The following is a 24872-nucleotide window of genomic DNA, read 5'->3' on the forward strand; positions in this document are numbered from 1 at the left end:
GAAACAAGAACGTTGCTGGGAAATTTAGGAAGGAAAATACCAACAGAGCTTAGACCCACAAAATCAAAGCTGCCAAAATCACAGGCTCAATCCAACCTGTCCCCGGGTTCTCCACACCGTACCCTTTCCATTAATAAAATGGAAACAAAGACCAGGGTTTGTTAATGTAGTCTTTAGATATAAGTGCAAAGAAAACCTACACTTTTTTTTTTCCTTTTTAGATTATTTTTCATTTGACATCCTTTTCCATGATTGTTACAGCACAGAAAAAATTTATATTGAAACTACACTCTCAATATCCAGGTTTTCTGATGTGGCATATGCCATACACTTGGCATACACAGAAGAGAACCACCTCTTTGTTTTGAAAATGAGGTAGAAATTACAGCTGTCCAAAAATTATTTTACACAAGAATAACAGGATATGGAGTCATAATTTTGGTCTTACGTATTATCACCTAAAACAAAGATTTCAGCAGTCTCACTAAAAACTAAAGATACATAGGCACAGCAAAATAAAATAAAAAAATATCTAAACTGTTGGTCTACTAATTTTTTCAATTGCTAAGACTTAATTTGCAAACATTTCAGGCTATGTACTAGTTCTGGGGAAGCCGATTTTCTTCCATTTTTAGCAAATATGCTCTAAAAACCTTCATCACATGCAGCCTGAGGCCTTAACAAACTTGATGATGACGTCTTTGTAACATCCTCTATGACAAAAATGCAAATTAAACCATACTCTATTTCCTGTAGTATGTGATTTAAATGCCTTGTCCAGACTTACTTAATTCTAATTTATTCTAATCACAAATCAAATTAACTGCAGGAGGAAAATGATTTTACACTGTGACTCAGATTACATAGCCAAACACATATGTTCCATGACTTAAGAACTACCATGGGTAGTGTTTAACTTCAGAAAGACTGGAGTTAGCCACCTACCTTCTAAGAGGTGCCATCGCATACATAAATTTGCTGTAGTCATCCAGCATGGGCCCATGGCTGTGCAGAAGGATAACATTGTAGCCCACCAATGCAATCAACATTATTACCATTTTCAACTCATAATTTATCCTCAGGAAAACAGAACAGGAAATGAGCCCTAATATGCAGCTGTATATAAAATACTGGCAAAGAGAAATCAAATGGAAAAATATTTAGAATTTGGCTCTTGAGTAGGAAATCATGCACAGTAAAATGGTCAGGCTACTTTAAAAAACAAACTATTGTCTGACCACTGAAGTGTGCAACCTATCACAGTCTGGGACACTATGGTTTATAGACAGCCAATAAAAACAAATTTATGGTCCCTAATTTTCTCCCTTTGACACATTTGATTTACTCATCTCCAATTGTGGGATACCTCTGCTGGTGTTGAAATCTAATGTAGGAATCTGCTGCCAATAGATTGACATAAGATTTATTCCTGTTACACTGTAAAATTTTCATTCATCCTTGAGTTCCAGGATTATCCTGTATGTCTTGCTAGCATTTGAGTCAAGGTAAAATGTCTTAAGGCCTGAAAACAATAATTTCATTGCCTATATTTGCAGTTTTTATAAATCTCATACATATGCAATTTTACAAACTCTAGAAATACAGCTAGGATAGGAAAAATAGAAAGCTATTAACAGAGCCTATGCATAACATAAATATAAAAAATCCTTTTCACAAATCCTGTAGAGCAATAACCATATAAGAACATATTCAGTTGCTAAAAAAAAAAAAGGCTTTTCTTTCCTACGTCATATATATCAACAAAAATATGTACACTTGAAGTTTTTTCCTGGAAAAATGTTTTTTCCTGATACTTTCTGGAAATTGATTACAGCATAAAAATTAATGATACAACAGGAATCATCTCTAGAATCATTATCTTAGTCTTTAATGCACAACCCCTTTGCCAGAAATTCTTCCTGAAAATTACAGTCTGGCACCCTGCAAGGAAGTTTTTTTTCCTGAAACTACAAAGCATTCTATTTCTAGTCATGCTGTTTTCAGACTACTGTTGACTTGTTGATGGCAGCACTTTTGACAGAGCCTAAATCACTGTATACTAATTTTGGGAGTTCACTAAGATGAATAATTTTCACAGCACACATCAGGCAAAATTTATTTATCTCAATCTTTGTTGCTACTGTAATTTGTTTGAAGATCTGTTTGAAATAAGAAATAGATAGAACTATTGTTCAGAATCACCAAAAATAAAACTTCTCTGATAGCTGCATTTCAGAGGAGGTCACACTCCAAATTCAAGTGTTACATAAAAATAGCAGCATCTTTTTTCGAGTCAATAAGGCATTCTACTGTTGAAATCAGTTTTCCAAAAATAAACAAGCAGAGGCAGTCTTGAATACATAACTGGATACTGTTTGACAAAGACCCAGAAATTTTCAAGTGGAACAGTCTCTGACAGTGTTCCATAAGAATACAGAGAGTAGATTGAAAATTTCAAACAAGGGTGGATGAATTAGACAAGAGTGGCACAGCCACACATTTAAGAATGCAGACCTTGCATTGCAATGCAGTGTGTCAGTAAGAAACAAGCAGAACTGGAGTGTCTGGCAATACACAGAGCAGTGAAGCTGAGCAGGTGCAGGCCCCTGCTTAGTGCATTCCTCAGCCACAGGATAACCTCAGCCAACTAAGCTTAGCCAACTTTTCACCACCCAGGAGCCTGCAGACAGCTCCCACTTGGTACCCAGTGTGATGCCACTTCTGCAGCCTTGCCTTTATCCAGCAGTGCAACAGCAAGCTCTCATGGATGTCCCTTTTGTCTGACAGCTGAAGCAGTGAACAGAAATGCTTCCTTTAAAAAAAAAATCCTCTAACAGCTGAAAAGAAGAAAATGCTGGGTAATCTTTACACAGAATCTGCACCTCATGCTGTACAAATCAAGATTCTCAGTATCTGAAGGGGAGTAACTTCATCTATTCTCTTTTTCTTTCTTTTGCTAGCTAATAAATGTATTTTAACCAATACCTTACAGAGTCTGAGTGTCTTTCTTACTGGGATCACAGGTCTGGTGCCTTGCAGCACCAAGATCCAGCCCAATGCATTTGGTCTCTTCTCTTAAAATTTAAGACCTACAGTTCTGTGGATATGAAGACCTTTAATGAAGTAAGAAGGAATACTACTCCCATACTTTTCTATAGAAAAAAACTTGAGGACAAAGTAATTTTGCAAATTTTGTAAAAAAAATTCCTAGTCAAATAAAAAACATTCCAAAATTGCATCTTTTAGGTGTCAGTATTATAACTTTTATTTATTTAACATGTGGAGGTGGCTGCACTGATATCAGATGGTATTTTGTCCCAGGAGCAGATATACACCTTAACTTCTATTACATGGAAACTACAGAAGCATCATAGCAAAACTAAACAAAACTAAACACAAAAATGTTACTATAATTTATTGAGGAGCCTTTGCTAAGTCTTTTTAAAAAGTAAGCTATACTAATCCAAAATGTCATTTTGGGAGGTAGAGAAAGAGGCAAATCAATTGCTTTGCTTCAAAATGAACTTAATTCACTTGGGGCTAAAGTAATTTCTGAAGCTCTTATGGACTCAGATGATGTAGTCAATAGATGTCAGGTTTACTATCATAAGTCACATAAAGTTTATTGACATAAATAAAGCTTAAAACTAACACACAGATTCAAAATAACAAATTTTTAACAATAACAATGTCAGAAGTGAAATTTTTATATAATTTTTATGCCAATATATCAAAGAAAAAATTTCTAGATGAAAGAATTTGTTTTAATACTTTAAGAGCTATAAATCCTGAAATCAGGACACACCATTTTGGTAATAGCCTCATTATTTCACCATAGAGATGAAATAAACTCCCTTTTCCTCTTGCTGCTCCCAGCTTATTCACCCAAACCCAGCTGACCTATTTTGACACAATATATGGCTTGTTTTTTTCAGCTGCAGGTATTTTGTAATCCTTTTAAGAATGACTGCTCTCTAGGACACAGCTCCCACTTTTTTGCAGCTATGTCCTTCCCCCTCTTCCTGTATGTGCCATTGTGCTTTTGGTTCATGTTACGACATCTTCTTCAGATCAGTTCAGATCTCTTAAGCAGTTTATATAGTGGTACATTAAAGTTTTATTTCCATCCTCTCACACCATTTCTTACCAAATGTGCAATGACAATTTCACACTTGAAAATTGTGAATATTTTCAGGTCAGTCACCTGGAAAGATTCCCCACCATGGGAAACCTGCTTGCAGACTAACCTGTCTTTCAGTGCACAGTCTGCTTTGCAGATGCTGCGTGTTGTCTTGATATTTTGTAATGTGTTAGCATGGGTGACTTAAACTTCCTTGTTATTATGCTGTTTCCTGCTTTTTAAATCTGACATTTATTAAAACCTCTATTTTCAGAAGTACTAATCTCATTTAACTTCCCACTTATTTCAAATGCAGTTGCAGCTGGAAAAAAAGAAAAAAAATCAAGCTTTTACTGCAGTCTCAGAAATGGGTGGGTGTTTAACTTCAAGCAGATCTGGTAACACTCAATTTAGTGTAATTGTTGTAAACAAATAAAGAAATGTGAAATGAACTTACCGGTAGGAAAAAACAGTTATTTTGTATACACCACTGTGTCTGATTACTTGAATCAGGAAAACTTGCATTTGATGAATTAAGAACTGAAGGAAAAGCTATCACAGCATTATCTAGGAAAAACTAGAAAAAAAAAATCAACATATAATCCATTAGCATGACAGCTGTTTAAGGTCAAAATAGAGAATAGAAATGGAGAAGCAGAGAAAGCCCTGCATGTAAACATTTAACTTTGGCATTTCACTATTTTTTGTATTTTAATTTGAAATAGGAAAAGGAATATGACACACCATGATTACTTGTTCCTGTATTCTCAAATAAAAACAACTTTGCTAACGTTCATCTGACACTTTCAATTTGAATAAAAGACAAAAGTCTCTTTTTTATATTACTTTCATATATCAGAAGCTCACACATCCAAGAGACAATGATGAAATAAATTCAATATGAATTATTCCTGTGTTTACCTCAACTTAATGTCCTATTTAAACACAGGAAGAATTAGAGAAAGAAAAAGAAGCTTCACTGAAGTTGATTTACACAAATGCAATAACATAATAATGCTGACATCAATACCAGGACTAATGTAATTGAAACAAAAAAGGGAATCCAGTTATCTCTTTGGTCATTCAGCCAGTTCTTGGTCAAATTCAGCCAGTAATCACACAGGAAACCACTTCACTTGGAGCAACTAAATTTGGGTCAAAACGATTTATTGATTTACTAACATTAGATCTGGTCAGTCATAGTTCTGTAAAGCCAGGTCTTGGAAACATGCAAGGACAGAGACCCACAATCCCCCTTGGCAGCAGTCAGCAATGTACATGCGCTGTGACTTCTTTTATCTTTCTAAAGACTATCCAACCTCCCATGTCACTGCCCGTGTTGAGTGCCCTTTGATATGTTTTATAGCTCTGTGGAGAGGAGTCCAAAGACATTCTCTCTCAAACTCCCCTTCAACAGAGCTACAAGGTTGTGGTTTTGCAAAGGTTATCAATACACCACCTACTACCAAAACCAAGCTGGCACTCGCCTGTGTTTATGCAGTTGCACTTTTGTGTTCTCTTGATTTGCTGACATAACTGTGCATGTGAAATATGTACTGTGCATGTAACATATTTGCTAACGTAACTGTGTATGTGAAACTACATATAATTAACCTGCCATCAGTGAACTACAAAGTTGGAATCAAGATCAGTATCAGAAATATAACAGATAAACCATGAAAACAGACCCTACAACATGTTAATAAACACCTACAGATTTTGAAAAATCCTTCTGTAACTGGTCCCAAAGAGCTCTAATGCTGTACACATGCAGAGAGTTACATGCACATCTGCCTCTTCCCACACAAGATGTGTGGGTGAAATGCACACACTCCCTCTTCTGGGAATGCAGGTTCCCCTACTGGCACGTGCTGCTGAAAGTAGATGGAGGTACTCTAGTTTTATGTGCACCTGTGCAGCTCCCTGCAAGCTGTCAATGCACATGCTGGAGAGAGGTCCCTGTGAGTTCATGTGCAGGGACAAACCTGAGCAATGGTCCCTGCTTGTCCCAGCCCGTGCTGTTCTCTGCCCATTTGCATGGTAGGCAGGTCACAGTATCCAACAGGCAGGCTGCTCTTGCTGGCCTGGTGTGATGCCAGAGAAGTAACTTATGACAGCGTCAGAGTAGTATTTTGACAATCATCTGTTTCCATTCATAGCTCTCTGTCTCCTGTTACACATTTCAACATTCCCCAGAGAGGTTGTGGAGTCTCCCGCACTGGAAATATTTAAGAACCATCTGGACACAATCCTGTGCCATGTGCTCTAGGATGACCCTGCTTGAGGAGGGAGGCTGGGCCAGATGACCCGCTGTAGTCCTATCCAACCTGATCCATTCTGTGATTCTGATCCTTTTATACTTCTTTTCACACTATTTCCTTCTTTACTTAAGGATTTTTTTAAGTAATTTGGTTACTTTTTAAGCCAGCTGATGCTCATCTGCCTTGTTTAACAGAAACAATTTTGGGCAAAAGCCCTTCAGACAGCTTTGAGGATTTATTCCCCTTCCCTGCCTCCAGCTATTGAATAGATTTTGTTAACAAGGGCATATGCTAGGGGAACTCACATCACACTAAGAGTGCATATACTTTTTCTATAAACATGAAATATTCAGTTTCAGAATCCCACCTTATGTATGTCCCCAGAACAAAGATTATATAACATGAAGAACTCAAACACAATTATATTATATAAACACATATGGCTGACATATTTATATATGTTAATTTATATTTAAGCATTTTAATTTGGGTTTTTAACTTTTCACAAAGCATTTCTGACCTATAAATGTTACATGTATACACAGAACACTATATGAAATATGGTATACCTATGCATATATTAATAAATATAAAAAGGGGAAAAAAAAGATATGAAAGTGTTGTCACCTGCCATGAGCAGGTGACACTACTTATTTCTGAATGATGTGTTTGCACTTGTCTTTCTTGTCTCTCATCAGTTATCCATATCTGCTGTCATGCTTTGAAGATACGTATTATTCTTCAACATAGTATTTTTTGTAAGAGTAGGTTCAGTCCTACTAAGCAGTCACACCTACTCAAATGACTCAAATGAAAGCAGTATTTTTTATGAATACCAATGTTTGCCAGGGAACATCTAAGCATGCTACCATTACGTTCTTATTTTAACTTCATATATTCTAACATTTTTTTTCTTTTCTTGTGTTCACATGATCTGCAATCCTCAGTTGTGAGTTTTCTGCCTCACATAATGAAAATACCTGCTTTCAATGGGAGCCATGTGGTGATAGACCCTCCCCTCAAAACATGGGATAAGAAAATTAGTGCATCTCTCGTCTGAAAACAGCAACATAATACACTAGTTTAGATTTCACTAGAAAAGAAGCCATCTTTCTCACTGAGGTATGAAAGTACTTGGATGTAGAATGCATATCACAGCTTCCTTTGAAAAATGCCAGTTGGTCTGGCAGTTGAGTCAGGACTTTTATTCCCAGATCCTCACAAGAATGCCCCAAGAATAGTGTAAAGAATCCCAGATTCTGGTATCATTCCCTCTCTTCCCAGGCTTAAAAGGAGAGATTTAAGGACAGCCTGAAATGATAAGTTCCTACCAATTATACACTTTTACCATATAAAGGTGATACTGAGATATTGGCAAGTTGTAAAAGAACAATGAAAATCCAGAGAGTACTGAAATGCATTTAGCAGAATTTTTAGAGCATTTTGCCTCAGGGTTTGTACAAGGCCTCTTAACATCACAGTGTTCATGCATCTGTTATTTGGTGTCTTGTGGCATATCTCTTGTTAACAGTCAAATGGACCAAATTAAAATTGCTCAATAATTTCTTTTTTATGACATTTGTGTGCCAAGCGAAAGCGCATAACTACCTTTATGCCACCATGTATTCAATTCCTAGCCCCCTGTAGATGCAATATGTAGTGGCAAGTCACTGTCTTGCTCAAAGCTCCCACCAACAGGGGAGGTGAGAAGCCTGCTGGCCCTTTACAGACTCAGACAGCATGATTTTTGTATTTGACAGATATGGAGAGATGCTCACTTATAAAGGCAGTGACAACATGACTCTATCTCTTCCCACACCCTTGAAAGAAACCAGAACTGCTGTAAACATTATTTCAGAGCAGTGTCTCACCTGCTAGCGCATCGCTGCAAGTCTAGTGTATCTAGATTGATACTGATTTTTTTCAAGTTCCTTAAATCTTGTCTATAATCTAGAATAGATTTGTGACTGGGACTTGTGAGTACCACTTAAATGAAATTACTTCAGCTGTGCTTTCTCTTTCCAACCTTGAGGCCATGTCAACCTCTAGGCAGTGTCTATTCTTCTTGAAAGACATGCATTAGGCACCATCCGAAACAAAGGATCTTCAATATACCAGGCACTGTGGGGATGTATAGAGTGTATCTGCCAAAGAGCTTGACAATTAAAAATACAAGGTCAGCAACAGTCAGCTGCACTAAAAGGAATGTATATTAAAGAAACCAACTTTCCACTATGAGAATGAAAGCAGGTTTGATTATTTGTCATTATTTGAACATAGGATATAATTAATGACTTAGAGGAGGCTAATGATTGCATCATTTAAGGCTGCTTGTGCTCACAGATGTACATTAACCAATGGAGCAAAAATAATCAAACTTCTTTCAGTATTCACATTCCTAAACATGTGTTCTTTAGGAGGAAACAGCCCAGTTGCCAAAATTCACTGGATGAAAAGACAGGAAAGTAAGTAATATCTACAAAATGGCCACAGAGATTATCAGAGGGCAGGACTACCTCTCCAGTGAAGACAAACTGAGAGAGCTGGGGTTGTTCTGCCTGGAGAAGAGAAGGCTCCAGGGAGACCTTAGAGCACCTTCCAGTACCTGGAGGGCCTATAAGTAAGATGGGGACAAACTTTGTAGCAGGGTTTCTCATGGTAGGACAAGGGGTTATGGTTTTAAACTAAAACAGAGTGAATTCAGATTAGATATAAGGAAACATTTTTTTTATCATGAGAGTGGTGAGGCACTGGAACAGATTTCTCAGGGAGGTTGTGGGTACCCCATTCTTGGAAACACTCGAAGTCAGGTTAGTCAAGGCTCTGTGAAACCTGATTTAGTTGAAGATGTTCCTGACTATGGCAGTGAGGAGTTGAACTGAGTGACCTGTTAAGATTCTTTTTAACCCAAACTATTCTATGATTCTAAGATCCTGAATCCTAAAGCTGGTAGTTAGAGTAGTCAAGAGTACGACAGTACAACCCTGAGATTTTCCTGTGCCATGTGTTTGAAGAAGAAGTCACTGAAATCAAGAGCTGTTGCAGGACTCTTTTATCATGCTGTATTCTTTGAGATCACATTAATCCCAGAAGATGGTGAGGCACAATAATTTGATGTATTGCATACAGTCATTCATTCAGCTTCCAAGTATTGACCCTTTGCAGTCATGCACTCCTACAGTCACTCTGGGCCACCTGGATTGCTCCATGCAGGATACTTTCTTGATCAGTTTAAAGCAGGTCAGCCTGACAAAAAACAGCTTTCCTCAGGCTCTCATAGATGTCCTACAGTCTATATAGCTCTATATCTAATGCTTACCCTCTCCTTTCAGCTCAGAACTATTTGATACTTAAGTGACATTAGCTGATTTTTAACTTCCCTTTGCTGATCAGGACTACATATGTCTCAAACCTGAACAAGAGATTTAGCCATCTGTTGAAACAGCTAATTTAAAATAAAATTGCACCCCTTGACCATGAAGACTGAGTTTTATTTGACATTTTGGTCTTAATGATGATTTATTAGGTGTGGTATGGTTAGATACTTTTTATCTCCATTAAATCTTAATGGCTACATTTTGCCTTTTTCTACTGAAATGGTTCATGGAAGTAAATGCAGTTAGCGGACTCTACTATTAAATACATGTTGCTTGGAGATACAATAACGATACTTCAGAGTCTCTCCCACAATTTGCTAATGCAAATTTCACAATCACATTTAAAGTCATTTTTGCTAGTCAAACTATTAATGTTTGGTTTCAAGGTGGGAATTGTACTTAAAATTATCATCTCATGAATATCATCAAACATGATTATTTGTAACACTGTAAAATTGCTGATAAGGTACTAAGACTTTAAAATACAGCCTATTAGGTTTTACTATAACATTCAGTCCACATAAAATTGGACATGAGCCAATAAAATTAAAGCCTTTTCCTAAAAATTATGTACTGAAAAACTCTTTATATTTTGATAGAATGCCTTTTACTACTTGAAGGCCAAATTTGAAGTGGGCTGTACACAGTAATAGAACTTTAGTTTAAGTAAAAACCAGTTTCTGACCATATCTCCTTTTAAATTTTTTAACTTAATAACCATATACATGAAGTCTAACTCAATGTATACTTTAAACCCAAGTAGGTTCTTTCTTTTCTTCTGATATATTTACAGAGTTCAAAGTAAGAGAAAATCTAGCCTGATCTTAATTTTACAAGTTACTAAATCTCTGAGGTTTATGCTGTTGTATAACTCGCATGGCTAAAGGTCATAGCTCAAAAAGGCATAGAATCTTCAGCTAATGGAGAATCAACTTTTCAGAAAAATTGCTTCAATTGCTAACTGCTTTCACTGATGAAAAGTCAGTTTATATTCTCATTTTCAACCACTGCTTTTTTGAGTTTCTCCTCTCCCAGCCTTACACACTAAATTCACTTAGGTGAATTTTAGATTTTGGAAATGGAATTGATTTTGTGTTTCTCTTCTCTCCTTCAAAAAAAGTAGAAAAACAAAAACCAGAAAACCAACATTAACAAGACTAGAAAAATTTAACAATAAAATTGGAGAGAACACTACCAGAAATTTCAAGTGTTCACATTTAAAAGCCTATATTATGTTATTTGGACAAGTTTAGTACTTAGTGTAACAAATTATTGACTAAGGCCCCCTGAAATGCAGGAAAACAAAATAAAACAGTGTAGGTATTATCAATCTCTAAGTCCTTTATGAATCCTAAGTAGCAAAATACCAGCACTTCAAGGAAGCATTAGAGTTGCAATTTCAAAAGCACTGAAATGTGACTCTCACTCATTTGAAACGTGAATAATATGTATGCATTGATATTATGATGAAAACATTGCCTGAATAAATGTTAGAGTTCCCACTTTGCAGCTACAGAACTGAACTGGAATACTTTCACAGGTTTATGAACAGAACCTGCCTTAGCCAACAGGACAAAACAAAACAAGACTTTTGATCCCATGTACTGTTCATCCCATTAGACAACAGACCCTTCAGACTAAATGAGATTCATGCTTTAGGCAAACTAATGACAGATTTACTCTATAATTGCTATAGTTGCAAAAGAATAGTAAAATTATATGGATTTTCTCTGTTAGGAGAGTAAAGAATGGGTTGAAATGACTTAAGTAGATGTAAGCCCTAACGAATTTGTAGGTCAGTTATTTTGAAATTTTGACATAAGTTTGAATTTTTTTCTTATTTTGAAAAAAGATAAGCATGTAAAATCAATAATGTATACATTATGATCATTTTGGAGTCAGCAGAAGAGCATCACAGACCTGAATAAAGCTTAGCTTGTTTCACACAAAGTCTTCCACGAATCCCATGAGGAGATACTTCATTCTTTCAGCAATGCTGTTTTTCTAAGAGATGCATATGACTAAGGGACTTGTGCAATTCAAATCTGGGATTAAATTGTTTTCTGTTCATTATAAAAAATATTTTTCTTTAACAAATTTAGCCAGGGTCTGAGGTCTTATTGAGCATCCTGTTTGCAGAGGTCTCAATTACACAGTATGTTTTCTTTTGCTCTGCTTTACATTTCTGTCTCTGGCAATTGTTATCACATAGGTTCCTGGCATAGCAATGGGCCATAAATTTAACATCTAAAAAAATACTAAATAACAGCAACAGCAAATCTTAAATGGACAAAAAATCAGAAAAAATTACCCCATTTTCTCTTACCATGTTGAATACAGCCATGGTTAATATTATAGCAGTGGTTGTCAATGTGAGAGTGATCCTTGGCCAAGGACGGTTTGCAATTATTCCAGATGATTTCAGGATCCACAACAACAAAGCTGATGCTTTCTTGCTACATCGCTAAGTGCAAACAGTTTGAAAAAAAAGACAAGAAAAAGATCTTTAGTATATTTAATTACTATAAACAAGGGTAGAATCAAGATATCTCAATACTGAGGGCAACATTAATCTTGCAGCATTGTACAGAATTACTTAACTGTTATAATCTTATGAGAATTACAAATAATGATTAAATATGAAAATAAAGAAAAAGTATTTAAAATATCTCCCATAATATCACTCCATTAAATAATTATAATTTGCAAGTACCTCACTAAACATTCAATACATATTACTAATAATAGCAAATAGCAAAATACAGAGTTGACAGCAGTGTCATTACCTTTAACATCAGCAAAACCCTTGAAAACGAACTGACCTACCTTGACTGAGTTGAAAGAGTCATGTTTAGTAGCCTCTGGAAACTTCAAAATGTAAATAATGACTCTGCAAAGTCTTTGACACAGAATAAAGGCTAAATTTATCCCTGTCAGCCCACAAAGCAGGAGAGTTTCCAGGCTTTTCTTTTCTTTTCTTTTTTTTTTTTTTTTTTTGAGTCTTGTTTGATTATTCATTTTAAATGGAAAATAACTCAGCAAAGCAAATCAACATTCCCTAAAACTATCTAGAAGGCAAATAAGCATTTCATAGGAAATTGGATGTAAAATTTGGCACAAAAAGTATTTAGTGAATAGAAAAATTTTCTTATATAGTGGCAAAAATTAACAATAAAAAACTCTGACTCATTTTATCTGCTTCTAAGAAAATATTGCAAAGTCTCCATTCATATATGCATAGTGCCTAGAGGCACAAGAGACTCACAGAGAATAATCAACCATTTGTGACACATTCAATAAACATGAATTTTCCCAAAACTTTAGCAATGAAGAGATAAGGTTGCCAAAGCATCTTGTGCCCTTTCCAAATGTCAAATTCATTTTGATGGAGATCTCTGTAAAAAAGGCAAAGAAAATTTAAGGAACATGACAATCCCATTAAAAAAATTTGTTTTTTTCAATGTGTTTTCTCTATTTACTTATATTATCTGAGATGGCTTTACATATGGTTTTCACCCTTGCTCCAGCCATCAGCAGAGATACAAGCTCAGGAAGTCCCAAAAATGAGAACTCAAGCATGAAAAACTACCAAACATAGGACTTAATTTACATCTTTGGTGTATTTGTTCAGGTTTAATAGCTATGGCACATCATGCTAAATCACACCACTGCCCTACACATGGGATGTATCTTCCATGAAGGTCTTTATCATACTTCACGTAAGTATTTTGCTCCTAATTATACATTATTTGGACAAATCCACTGTCTAAGCAGAGCTTTTTAAAAATATTGTTTCCTTTTATGACAGGGAGTTTTGCATATTGAATTGAATAGATTCTGAATTCAGTTTGAGGAAAGTCAAAACAATCACTGAAATCTTAAGGAAGGACAAAGAAAGGGGAAAATATAGGCAGTTTTATACACACATTACTCCTCCCGCATAGTAAAAACCCACACAAATACATAAACACAAAGGACCTGCATTTTTAAACAGAAAATTCCATCTCAAAAGCCTTTTTGAACTCCCCAACCTTGTTCTTCACTCTTAAGTACACAGCAAATTTCAAAATAATCTGAATCCACATGTAGATTTTACAAAACTGTTGCCATCCCTCTCACTTCAGTATAGTAAAAAGCACAAAGTATTGATTGCTGCCGTTGTTACAGAGAAGTGTTCTGATGGATACAGGGAATGGATCTGTGTGAAAATGAATCATTCAGTTGTCTGTCTAGTCTGCCTAAAACCCAGTGAGTCAGGGAGCATAGACTTATGGCCAAATAAAACAGTCATAAAATCATGCCCTAATTACTCTTTACCTTTATTATAGTTCACCTGGAGCTTTACTACAATTTAACCTATATTGTTCTGTGATTTTCTTGGAAATTCAAAAGCAGCTGCATAAGTTTAAGTTGCATTAGACACAAAAAACTTGACAAGTACACTGAGAAAGTACCAAGAATATAAAATAGCTAAGAAGTTTCATATGTATATGTATATGTATATGTATATGTATATGTATATGTATATGTATATGTATATGTATATGTATATGTATATGTATATGTATATGTATATGTATATGTATATGTATAGCTGTGCATTGTGTTCTTTCTGAATTACATTACGGGGAACTATACTGTTCAAGGAAAGTCTTTAGGACTAGAAATTCCAAGAAAATAAGCTAATGATGGAAATAAACTATCTGATCTAAACAAGATATGATTTATTATGAGTATTACAGGGTTTATGTTATCCGATGAGAGGTTAATCAAATCAAATACAAAGACCAGTGATGATCAAAAGGGTAATGACAGTTGATGAGTAACAGAAGTCACTGAATTTTCTGCTTCTAAGATGAAAGTGGTTGCTGCAGTTATGATTTCATAGGGAAACCTATCAAGAAGCTTCAGTGAAAAATCTTCCTTTCCAGGATGCCCTGGAAAAGGGCAATTCCTACCTAAAAGGGTAGTAGGCTGGCATAGGACAGTTTATTTTGCTAAAGGGAAGAAAGAAACTTGGAATTGTGTAAAACATTATGGTATATCTTAAGGGTTTTGTGTATGTGCAAAACATACATGGCATTTAGGCAATGGGACACAGGAGAGGAAAGGAAGGCATAAATATGGAGAGCTGTATAAATATAGGTAGATGGTGGCAAGAAGGAATGAAAGGAAATGGATGCAGGTGAACATTTTTCTAAATGAATCTATTGTATATTGTTATTAAATTCTATCTCTAACCATCTATTGTGTAAGTGTAGTCCTTATTCTCAGTCTGCATGTGTGTGAATGGTAGCAGACTTCAGGCTAACTTCATGCTGGACTAGACGGCAAGGGGCATGGGATGGGTGCTAGGCACTGGAAAGAGATCACATAGGTGAGGCAACTGAGGGCTGGGTGTCAGTAGCTGAACTGTCTCAGACCAGTCCCTGAGGAAACCCACAGGGTGTGTGGGGGACTGTGCGTGTAACCATAAACAACATTCAAAGAGAACTGATTGGCAAGTATGAGATCTACATTTGGAATGACTCAAGGTTTAAGCTAGTCACTTTGTAAAGGGGGCAGAGCCTGGGTATGGATATTGTATTGACTAAAATTTCACATGCCAGACCTATGAGTGAAAGTGGGCCAGTACAGTCAGGAGGTGTATATTCCATCAATCCCAATCCTCCAGAAAGAAGGAATTAAATGATCAGTGTTGATCATGTTTATGTGAGTGCTGCTTATTGTTATGTAGGTGCTGCAAGAGAGCTATTCTGTCCATGGATCTATGTGATTGGTCTCTGGGTATGGTATATGCCCATTTTCCTATTGGGAATACATGTTCAACTTCATGACAGGTTGCACCTTGGACTTCATTAGGAGTGGGACAGGAGGATCCCCTCTCTGGGTTTTAAATTCCATCAAATTCTGCTTCACTGGGTCAGACAGGAGCACTTCCCAGCTCCTGAACTCCACTGGACCCAACAAGCTCTAGCAGCCCTTACTTTCAATTTCAAAACTTTAAAAACCACAGCTCAGTAAAAAATGCAAAACAATGTTGCAAAAAAAGGTCCTTTCATGTTTTACTAGTGCTACACAATGTAAATGGAATTTTCTCTACTTACATGAACAATTTACTTTATCTTAATTTTGAGGATAAAATTAACTTTCACACAGAAAAATCTCTGTTGAACCTCAGTATTTAATACAAGAATGTCAGCATCAAATTATCGTGACTTTTCAAACTTTTCTACTTTAACATCAATGCTTCCAGTTGCTAAATTTGAACTTTCTTCATATTTGAAAGTAATAATTGAAAAAAATTACAGCATAGAATTCCTGAGACTACTTACTACTTATGTCCATATTGAAAACAGCACGTATTGCTGAGAACTCCCCTTATTTCAAAATACCTGGAAAACAGGTATAGACTTATGTAACTTCTCTACTAAAGTTCCTTGCAATAATTCCAATTTTTCTTTGCTTACTAGATTTTTGAACAATATCACCTGACCTTGCTAATATATTTTAACAAGAAGGAACTCAATGGACTGATTTTCTACACTTCTTTCAAAAAATGTCTTCCTGCTACCATTAAGGGAAAAAAAAAAAAGAAGAGTAATTTTATCATTTAAGAAAGGTCTGGAGAACAACATAAATTTCAGGAAACAATATATAATTCAGCCAATGTGATTAATCAATAGAGATTTTATTATTTCCATTGCTTTTGCTAAAATTACAAGATGCTGCTGGCTCTAACCAGAAGAACAATGTCAGTGATGTTAAGAGTGCAACTTTTAAAATGAAGTTCTAGATAATTATTTCCACTTGTCAAACAGAAGCACAACAAAGTGATGTATTTTTTACCTGGATGCTTAATGCACAGCTCTGAGTTCTGGAGGGGAAAGACCCCTGTTTATTTGGTATATCTGCCATCCCCACCTTATTTGTTAAGCCACTGAGGGTCCTGAAAGGAAAACTTGTGACAAAACCCTAAAAATCTCTAAGTGGATATTCTTTGGAAAACATGAAAGAATACATCATTGAATAATAATTCCCTGTGGAAATAACAGATTTGCTGAACTTCATTTCACTTTTGAGCAGTCCAGATCCTGTCGATATGTAGTACAACTGCAGCAGTTCAGTACAGCTGAAAATCTGGGGAATCATTGGAAGCAAAACTGGAGGGGTGGGGGGTAATCATTAAAGCACGCTCAAAAGCAGATTTATGCAGGTTTATTTTGCTGATTCCACCATATATTTTTTGTTGTAAATGTTATATCTCCTTTGCAATTTTATAAATAAAATGGAGAATGAGATTAAAGAATCAGTTCTTGAAAGCATCTAAGTAGGATAAGACATCAGATCTCAGTAGCATTAGAGAAAGTATAACAGTGTTTGTTCTAAGTAAAGCTTGCAGAATGTGGTTCAGTGTTTATCATTTACTAGAAATAATAGGTATTTGTAGTATGAGAGGTGGCATGTATTACATTTTCATTTGAACATCTTAAATTTGATATGACAGCACAGCATGATAATGAGTAATAAGTTATTTTGAATATTCAGGACATTAAAATGTATCCTTGTGTTGTCTTTACACACACAAAAACCTACTTCAGCATTTTAATAAGATGAATTCTGTGTTTCTGAGTGGGAACAAGGAACTGGTGTGAGAATTAATTGTGATAGCTATGTTGTAGATGAAAGACAGTGTTTCAAGAGCTGTCACACTTCTCCTTCACATGCTAGTTGAGTATGGAACATCTTCACTGAAAACTTCTTATTTACAGAAAGCCAGTGAATCACATTTTCTATAGTTCTATTGTTGTTATTTTCATTTTGCATTCAAATGCAACTAGGTATTTTACCAATTCTGATGCTTCAAAGAATGCAGTCAAGAGAAACAAAACTGAGGTTTTTTTTACATGCTCATTTTCACTCAGAGTTGAAGAAGACACCAAAGTTCAAGCCCAAAGAACTTGCTGACAGCAATTACACTGACCTAAGTTTGGAGAAGGGGCATTTTGCTATGCAGACACAAGCTTTTACTTTACATACTTATTAATGCTCTTATTCTTGACAAAAAGGACCAAAGTACTTCTAAAATGAGTACTGTAACATTAAGCTTTTGAATTACACAGTGGCACCTGTAAATCTAAGCCAAGAATTTTAATGTTGTGTTGAGCCGCAACCAAGTCATGTCCAGGGAAGGTGCAGCCACAGGTGACCAATCTGGGAAATCAAAGAGACGAGTCTCTGTTTGGTTAAACTTGGGAATCCATTTATTAGGGCATCATTAACACAGGATTTAACTGAGCATAAATCAGGGATGAAGAACTCTGAACAAAGGCAGGGTGGTAGGTTTTATGGGGTAGAGCAAGGATGGAGTTTATGATGGAGTTTGCTGGGTCCAACAGGGACACAGCAAAGGAGAAGTCCCAGGGGCACAAACCAATAGGGGCACAAACCAATAGGGGCACAAACCAATAGGGGCACAACAGGAGGGGCCACCAAAATAAATGCAGCATACACCAGCAACACAAGAAGGGTAGAACATCCCCAGTTGACACTTTACAAGTGACCTGGGGGAGGAACAACTCCCCCTGGGTCCACAGGGCACATCCCCCAAGGCAGAGGGGCGGACTCCACTCCTCCCAGGACTCAAAGTCATGCCCCCACCCCAACACCACCCCTGTTGGGCCGCCCATCCAAGATCAAATCCCCATCTCTTTGGGCAGTGGTACTCCACATTTTGAATCATACAAAATGCATCTAAGTGAAAAGTCTACTCAATTTCTACTTCCTGCAACTGGCTGGACAAAATCTAGAATTCTGAATAAAGAAATAACAGCAAAAATTAAAGTCAGGATCACATTTTTCATTTCACCATACTTTGAAGTGTTAAATATCCTTTACAACAGGTCACATTAAAATGGCCACGTGGTTCACTTCAGCTGTGCCATTCAAAGGAAAGAACATCAGTGACCTGCAGAAATATGCCTTTAGACAGTCAGAGTTCAGTCCTGGCACTTCCTGTACTGCTTTCCTCACTCAAAAAAATGTACAATCACTGTGTTATTTGCTATTTTAAGTTAAGATGTTCTCAGTCCTTATCTTCAAGGTTTTCCTTTTTCTCAGAAAATATTTAAAGAGCCACTAGTTTTGCGAAGAATCAAACCTGAATGACAGACATTTTAAGGACAATGCTCAGGGCACTGAACTAGAGGAAGGATTTCCAAATGCTACATTCTACATTGGCCATGTCTCAATCTCCAAGTGAGATTGTAACATCCAAAAACTGTCTCACACAACTGGAGCTCTGATCTGTGCCCATATTTCGGTACTAGCACATCATGGGTATCAGCTCTCAGGTAATACATTGAAAACAATCTGAGTGCTCTCTGTTTTCCTGCTTTTATAATAACTGTAGGAAAAATTGTTTGCACTCTAGCAAGCAAACTTGGGTATCTATTTGAAATTAACTAGCAATCTCATAGTGGGCAAAGACACTAAAGGACAGTATTGCTGGATTTAAAAAGTTATTAAAAAATAATTTTTGACAAAGCAGACGTAAAGAATGTGGTTTTCACCAAGTTAGGAAATTCTTCTGCTGGCTTCAATCATGTAACTAATGTTGTAAACATGTAACTCAAGAAGCTGAATAAGAAGGATTTTTGTTACTGAAATCAGTACACTTACAACAATTCCTGAAGTCTGAACATGGTACTTAACTAAGTGGTGATGGATTTGCTGTTGTAGTACCTCTGCTAGAGACTCTTCAGAATGACTTTTAGCACTGATGACCCTCTTTCATGGACCCTGTTGTAGGTGCCAAAGTGTCTCTTTAGGTTCTCCTTGCCTAAACATCCCTGTTTTAATCTTCATTTACAAGCAAAGCCTTACATCTGAAGAAACTAAAGGGCCTAGATCTTTCATCTATATCTGCATTTAAAAGACACTCATATCAAAGGTAAAATTCCAGACTGAAAATATTTTCCAAGTAGTGCTGGTACTGATATTCCTTTCCTTACAGAGTTTTAAAATATCTTATGGGTGCACAGTCATTCTGATTTTACCTAAGTACCAATGTCAATTGCTTTAGTGTAAAATACAGCCCCCTGCAAAAAAAGGGTAAAGATTGTGTATCACTCTTTATACAATGATGTGGTGTAAATAATGTGCTCTCTTCTAGCAGGGACAGGGCTCATGTACTGGTGGCTCTTTGTCAAACACTTCAGTAACCTCAAATCAGAACATCTTTCTCAACTTTGAAGCCAGTTATTTCTGCTGTTTGTTTTGTTGGCATTATGTTCTGCTAATTCCATGATTCAATTTGAATCATGATTTTTGAAGGGTTAAGATTTGGTTAAGGGTTAGAAGCAATTTATAATGATCAAGATATAAGTCAGATAAGCAAATGGTAAGTTAATGATTATTAGATGCTTAAGCCAGAGTTAATTGTTATATTGTTTGTTATTATGAGCTTGTTTATAAAAGAAAGTGGAGTAAGTGACCCGTTATAAGAAGAGATTGAAACCAGTGAGAGCAATGGCACCTAGACTCTATACCAACAAATCATCAAGCAGGGGGCCTTGGATCGTGCCAGAGGGTCACAAAGACCTGATGAAGACTTTCCTGACTTCATCTTTCAAGGATCACTGACCCAATTTGAGACCACTGACCTAAATCAGGAGAAGAATTGTGCATGCATGAAGGACTAATAGCCTCATTTTAATTCTGAATGGGGATAAGCGGTGCTCAGGTTATACATACGTATTGTATGTAAAATTTTAAGAATAAATAAAAGGACGAAAACCTTGTTCAAGGTGGTCCCACCTTTTGGGAATGACCCCATGCTACCCACTGGTGAATAAACACACTACTTTCTAACTTTAATTAGTTAAAAGGTCTTTGTCCATGGTCATATCGGTTTTTATTGATTCAAATTGGGTATGTAAGAGAGACTATAAACATGTTCAAATGAGATGACATTACTTCTGTCTTCTTTGTTAGCTTAAGTAGTCAAACAGGTTGCAAGGTATAAACATATGCAACAAAAAGCGATTTCATATTAATGGAAAGTTACTGGCACAAAGAGAATGTCACATCAATTTAGTGATTACGTCCCAGGTAACACAAATAGATTTTTGAGAGAGTACTTGCATCAATGCATAAAGAACATCTGCTTGAGATTAATATTTCTTTGGCCAGCTACCTCAGCTTCCCCAAAGATCTTTCCTTTACATGCGTAGTGTGGTTTTTTTTCCCACTAAATGTATTACATTTTCCAGTGTATCATTTAGCACCAGATGTCTGCATCCTTGCATTCACAGCAGGAAGTGAAACACATCTAACACTTACAAGGTCAGGCATTTCACATGCATTCTATGAACTCACCTGTAGTTCAAGAAGATAAAGAGAAGAGACACAGAAAATACATGAGCTAAGGGAAAATTACTGTCCTCTATCCTATCTGTGAAAGAAACTTCTCAAGGAAAATTCAAGGAAAATATTCTAAATTAATTAAAAAGAAGGGCCTACATTTAAAATATGAAAATATAAGACAAAAAGGATCTTTATGACCAAAAATACTCATAATCTTTAAGACTATGAGTATCTCTGAATACTGTGACTATCCAAAACACATCAACCATATAAAAAAATTAATAGGCACAAAAAAGTAATTAGAATATAGAGGATATACATTCCTTTCAAGTTTCAGGATATATGCCATTTTAGCTAAGATTGAGAAGGTTTGTTTAATGCCTATGGGCAAATGACTTTCTGTGAGAACTGACAGCTCTCCCTGCCCTCAGCTAGTTTACCCAAGACCAGTAGGGGACGCAACAAGGTCAGGCTCTGGAAGTCTGTGACCTCTTTATTTGTGCTACCATAGTTTTGCATTGTTTGATGGAAAAATTCCTATTCTGTAGTGGCTGGATTATTGCTGCACCCCAGATTGAGCTGGACCATGCGACAGTGCTCCTAAACAGCAGAATCAATTTATAAACTCATAGTGAAACAGTGAGTATAAATCTCTTCTTACAATATGGCAATTAAATTCCTTAAGAGCTACTAATTTTAGCATTACAGTCTCTGGATTGGTTTTTTTTTATTTTGACAATGAAATGAAAATCATACAGAGATATTTGCTCAGTGTTGTTTTTTCTAGGACTTACTCTGTGGTGGTTACCATGGAGCCATTTGTAACTGGTGAAGACTGAGAGTGCAAAGTGTCAAAAGTACTAAGACAAGCACATATAACACAGCAATAGCCAGGTGTCCTAAACTGAACTTAAATTTTGCTGTCTTTACTGGCATTTCAGGTCCCACACTGTACATTTTGTAACAGTCTTGTAAATATTTAATTGCTACTGCAAGTTTATTTACCAAGTTCTGGTGCTCAGATTGGTGGTGTGGCCTGACCCTGGCTGGATACCTTGGGAACACCAGGGCAGGAAAGAGCCCAAAATGTTGGGCAGAGAGAGGAGGACGGAGCACAGAGAAAGAGAAGAAGGAACCCCAATTTTGGAGGAGCAGACACGCCATGCTAGAGCATGCATGGGCACTGCAGCCCATAGAAGATCCGTGCTGGAGTAGGTGATGTTGCTGAAGGAACTATAGCCAGTGGAGTCCTTAAAATTGAGCAGGGTGGAATTGTGAAACGAAGGAGCAGCAGAGAGAAATGTCTATGCACCAACCACTCTCTGCCCCTACTTGTACTGCTTGATGGGAGGTAGAGGACTCCCTAGCAGAGGAGTGAAGGTAAATTTTGGGATAGGGAGGAGTAATGGTGTATCTTTAATGTTTGTTTTTGTTTCTTACTACACAAATCTAATTGGCAATAAATTAAATAAATTCTGCCCAAGTTCAGTCTGCATTTTCTATGAAACTAATTGGTCAGTAATCCCCCTGCTTTATCTGAGGCTATGAGCTTTCTCATCCTATTTTCCTACCCCATCCTTCTCAGTGAGGCAGAGTGAGTGAGCAGCTGGGTGAGTGTCTGGCCTGTAGCTAACTCACCACATTTCATCTGTCAGGGGCAGACAGACACAGAAAAATCTTGGGTTTTTTGGTGCATTTTTAGAAGAGAGAGATTTGGTGATTTTAAACTCTGTATTTGTGTGCAAGTGCATGTACACACAAGCAAATCCACATTTACTACATGCCTCCTACAAGAGAATCCAAAATGTACCCCTTTAGGAAAAAAAGTTTGAAAAAAACTCCAAACAAACCCAAACCAATTCAGCCTTATAAAGCTTAATTTCTGTAAACAGCGTCACTGTTGTGTGAAAACTCAGATACTGATATTAGTTTCTTTGGAATTTTAGACTTTTTCTTTTTAAAAGAAAACATTTACAGTGATAGGTCAGATAGTGCAATAAATATGCTACCAAAATATAACATAGGGTGTCACTGTGGTTAAAGCTGCAAAACAATACTTGGATTTTGACACAAAGGAAGAAAGCTTAGGGAGAGAACAAGGGAAAGGAAAACCTACTGCTTCTTTTGTTAGCTGCTTCTCATCTGTCACCTTAAGAACTACATCCATGCACAGGAAGCAAAGACAACACTGCATCAACTGCAGTCGTAAGTTTCTGAAGTCTTCTTAGCAGCATATTTTCTGTAGAGCAGCTGAACTCACAAAGACATGGACATAACTCCTCTTCAAGTTATTTAGATTAGAACATGACAACTGGAAAGTCATCAGAAATGCAATGATAGGTCTCCATTTCTATTTACAGTATTTACAGTACTTGTGTGAATGCAAAAAGGCATTGAAAATAGGTGTTAGATAATATTCAAGTGGCACAACTCTACAACTCTGACTTGGGATATTGCTTAGCCATCCCGTTAAATGCAGAAAAATGTATTTGAATTCCTCCTAAGTAGCACTATAAATAAAAGCCCCAGGAGAATGTATGTGCCAGCACTTCTGGATACTATTTCATTAGAATCTCTTGTTCCTACAGGAAAAGGTTGGCTTTTCTTTGAAAGATTTTGATTTTAAATTTGCTTATTCAAGAGTACTATTCTGACTTCATCATTTTACTCTCAATTTACTGTCAATAACAAATAACAATCAAGTATAACATCACATGAGAACAAATTTTTGCTGTTAATTAATAGCAATACCTTTAAGATCTCACTCAAACGATTAAAAATATTTAAGAATATTATTGCATTATATTTCAGATTAATTTCTGGGCAGTGGTAGCATCCCTAACTTATTGGAAATAGAACTGGAATGTACATTAACTAAATTTTCTTAAAAAACATGTCCTGGTCAATTACAAGCCTCACAAGAGAAGAGAGAGAAATTATAAAAACCTACTTCCTTAATTTCTTTCTTTAACTACCTTGTCATATTGTTTTACTGCATACTGAAGTAATTGTCTTTCCCATGTACTTTTTTTATAAATGATCTTTCAGTTGTCTCTGTGAGCTTATGCAAAGACAGAGGAAGAGAAGTGGGGATGCTATATTCAGATTGCATTCACTGTCTTACAAATCCTGAAACTCCTTATCCATATTATAGATGGAGTTCTATGTTGGATCTGCTTAAGAACTGAAAGGGGAACATGCTGAAAGGCTGAAAAGTTCACCCAAATATAGAATTAAATTATCAAATGTAGCATAACATTACATACACTAATAGGTATTATAATAACACCTGGGCCACTCAATGACAAAACTGGAAATTTACTAAAACATTTTTATATTTCAAACAAAACTGTTATGGTGAAATATTCTTTAAACTTAAACTTAAATATTCTTTATTCTTTAAAGTGGTCATATACAATAGTTAAACAAATACACAGTTCTGCAAATTAAAGCAGTCATGAGTCACCTCCTGTAAGCACAGTAGCAAAAAAATTTGAAAAGGCAGTCCATAATACAATACATAAAAAATAAACAAAAACAAAACATGAAACAATAATGAAAACCTCTCAGATGATCCAGCTTAATATGAGAAAGAGAATATTAGTGTCAATACAGACAAACACTGCTTTGGCATTTTCTGCTTTTCATATAAATCAGGATATTTTACAGAAAACCAACATGGACAAAACAATGTCCATAGAAGCCTGAGGATGCAAATCCTTTTTTCTTTAACTTGTCCTCTGCAAA

General features: G+C 36.2%; 1 protein-coding gene across 1 annotated transcript in view; it reads right to left on the reverse strand.

Moving 5' to 3' along the window:
- ADCY2 (adenylate cyclase 2) overlaps positions 1 to 24872 on the reverse strand; it is a 270105-nt gene that overhangs the window by 21353 nt on the left and 223880 nt on the right. Inside the window, exons 16-18 of the mRNA XM_088055670.1 lie at positions 12085 to 12222; positions 4578 to 4697; positions 946 to 1130 (exon numbers count right to left, since the gene is read on the reverse strand). Of these exons, the coding sequence (XP_087911796.1) occupies positions 946 to 1130; positions 4578 to 4697; positions 12085 to 12222 (443 nt within the window). The remainder of the gene's footprint in view (positions 1 to 945; positions 1131 to 4577; positions 4698 to 12084; positions 12223 to 24872) is intronic.

The sequence above is a fragment of the Pseudopodoces humilis genome, chromosome 1, assembly GCF_049639895.1.
Source record: "Pseudopodoces humilis isolate 2021_Gansu_Grassland_sample_001 chromosome 1, ASM4963989v1, whole genome shotgun sequence".
NCBI classification, from domain to species: Eukaryota; Metazoa; Chordata; class Aves; order Passeriformes; family Paridae; genus Pseudopodoces; species Pseudopodoces humilis.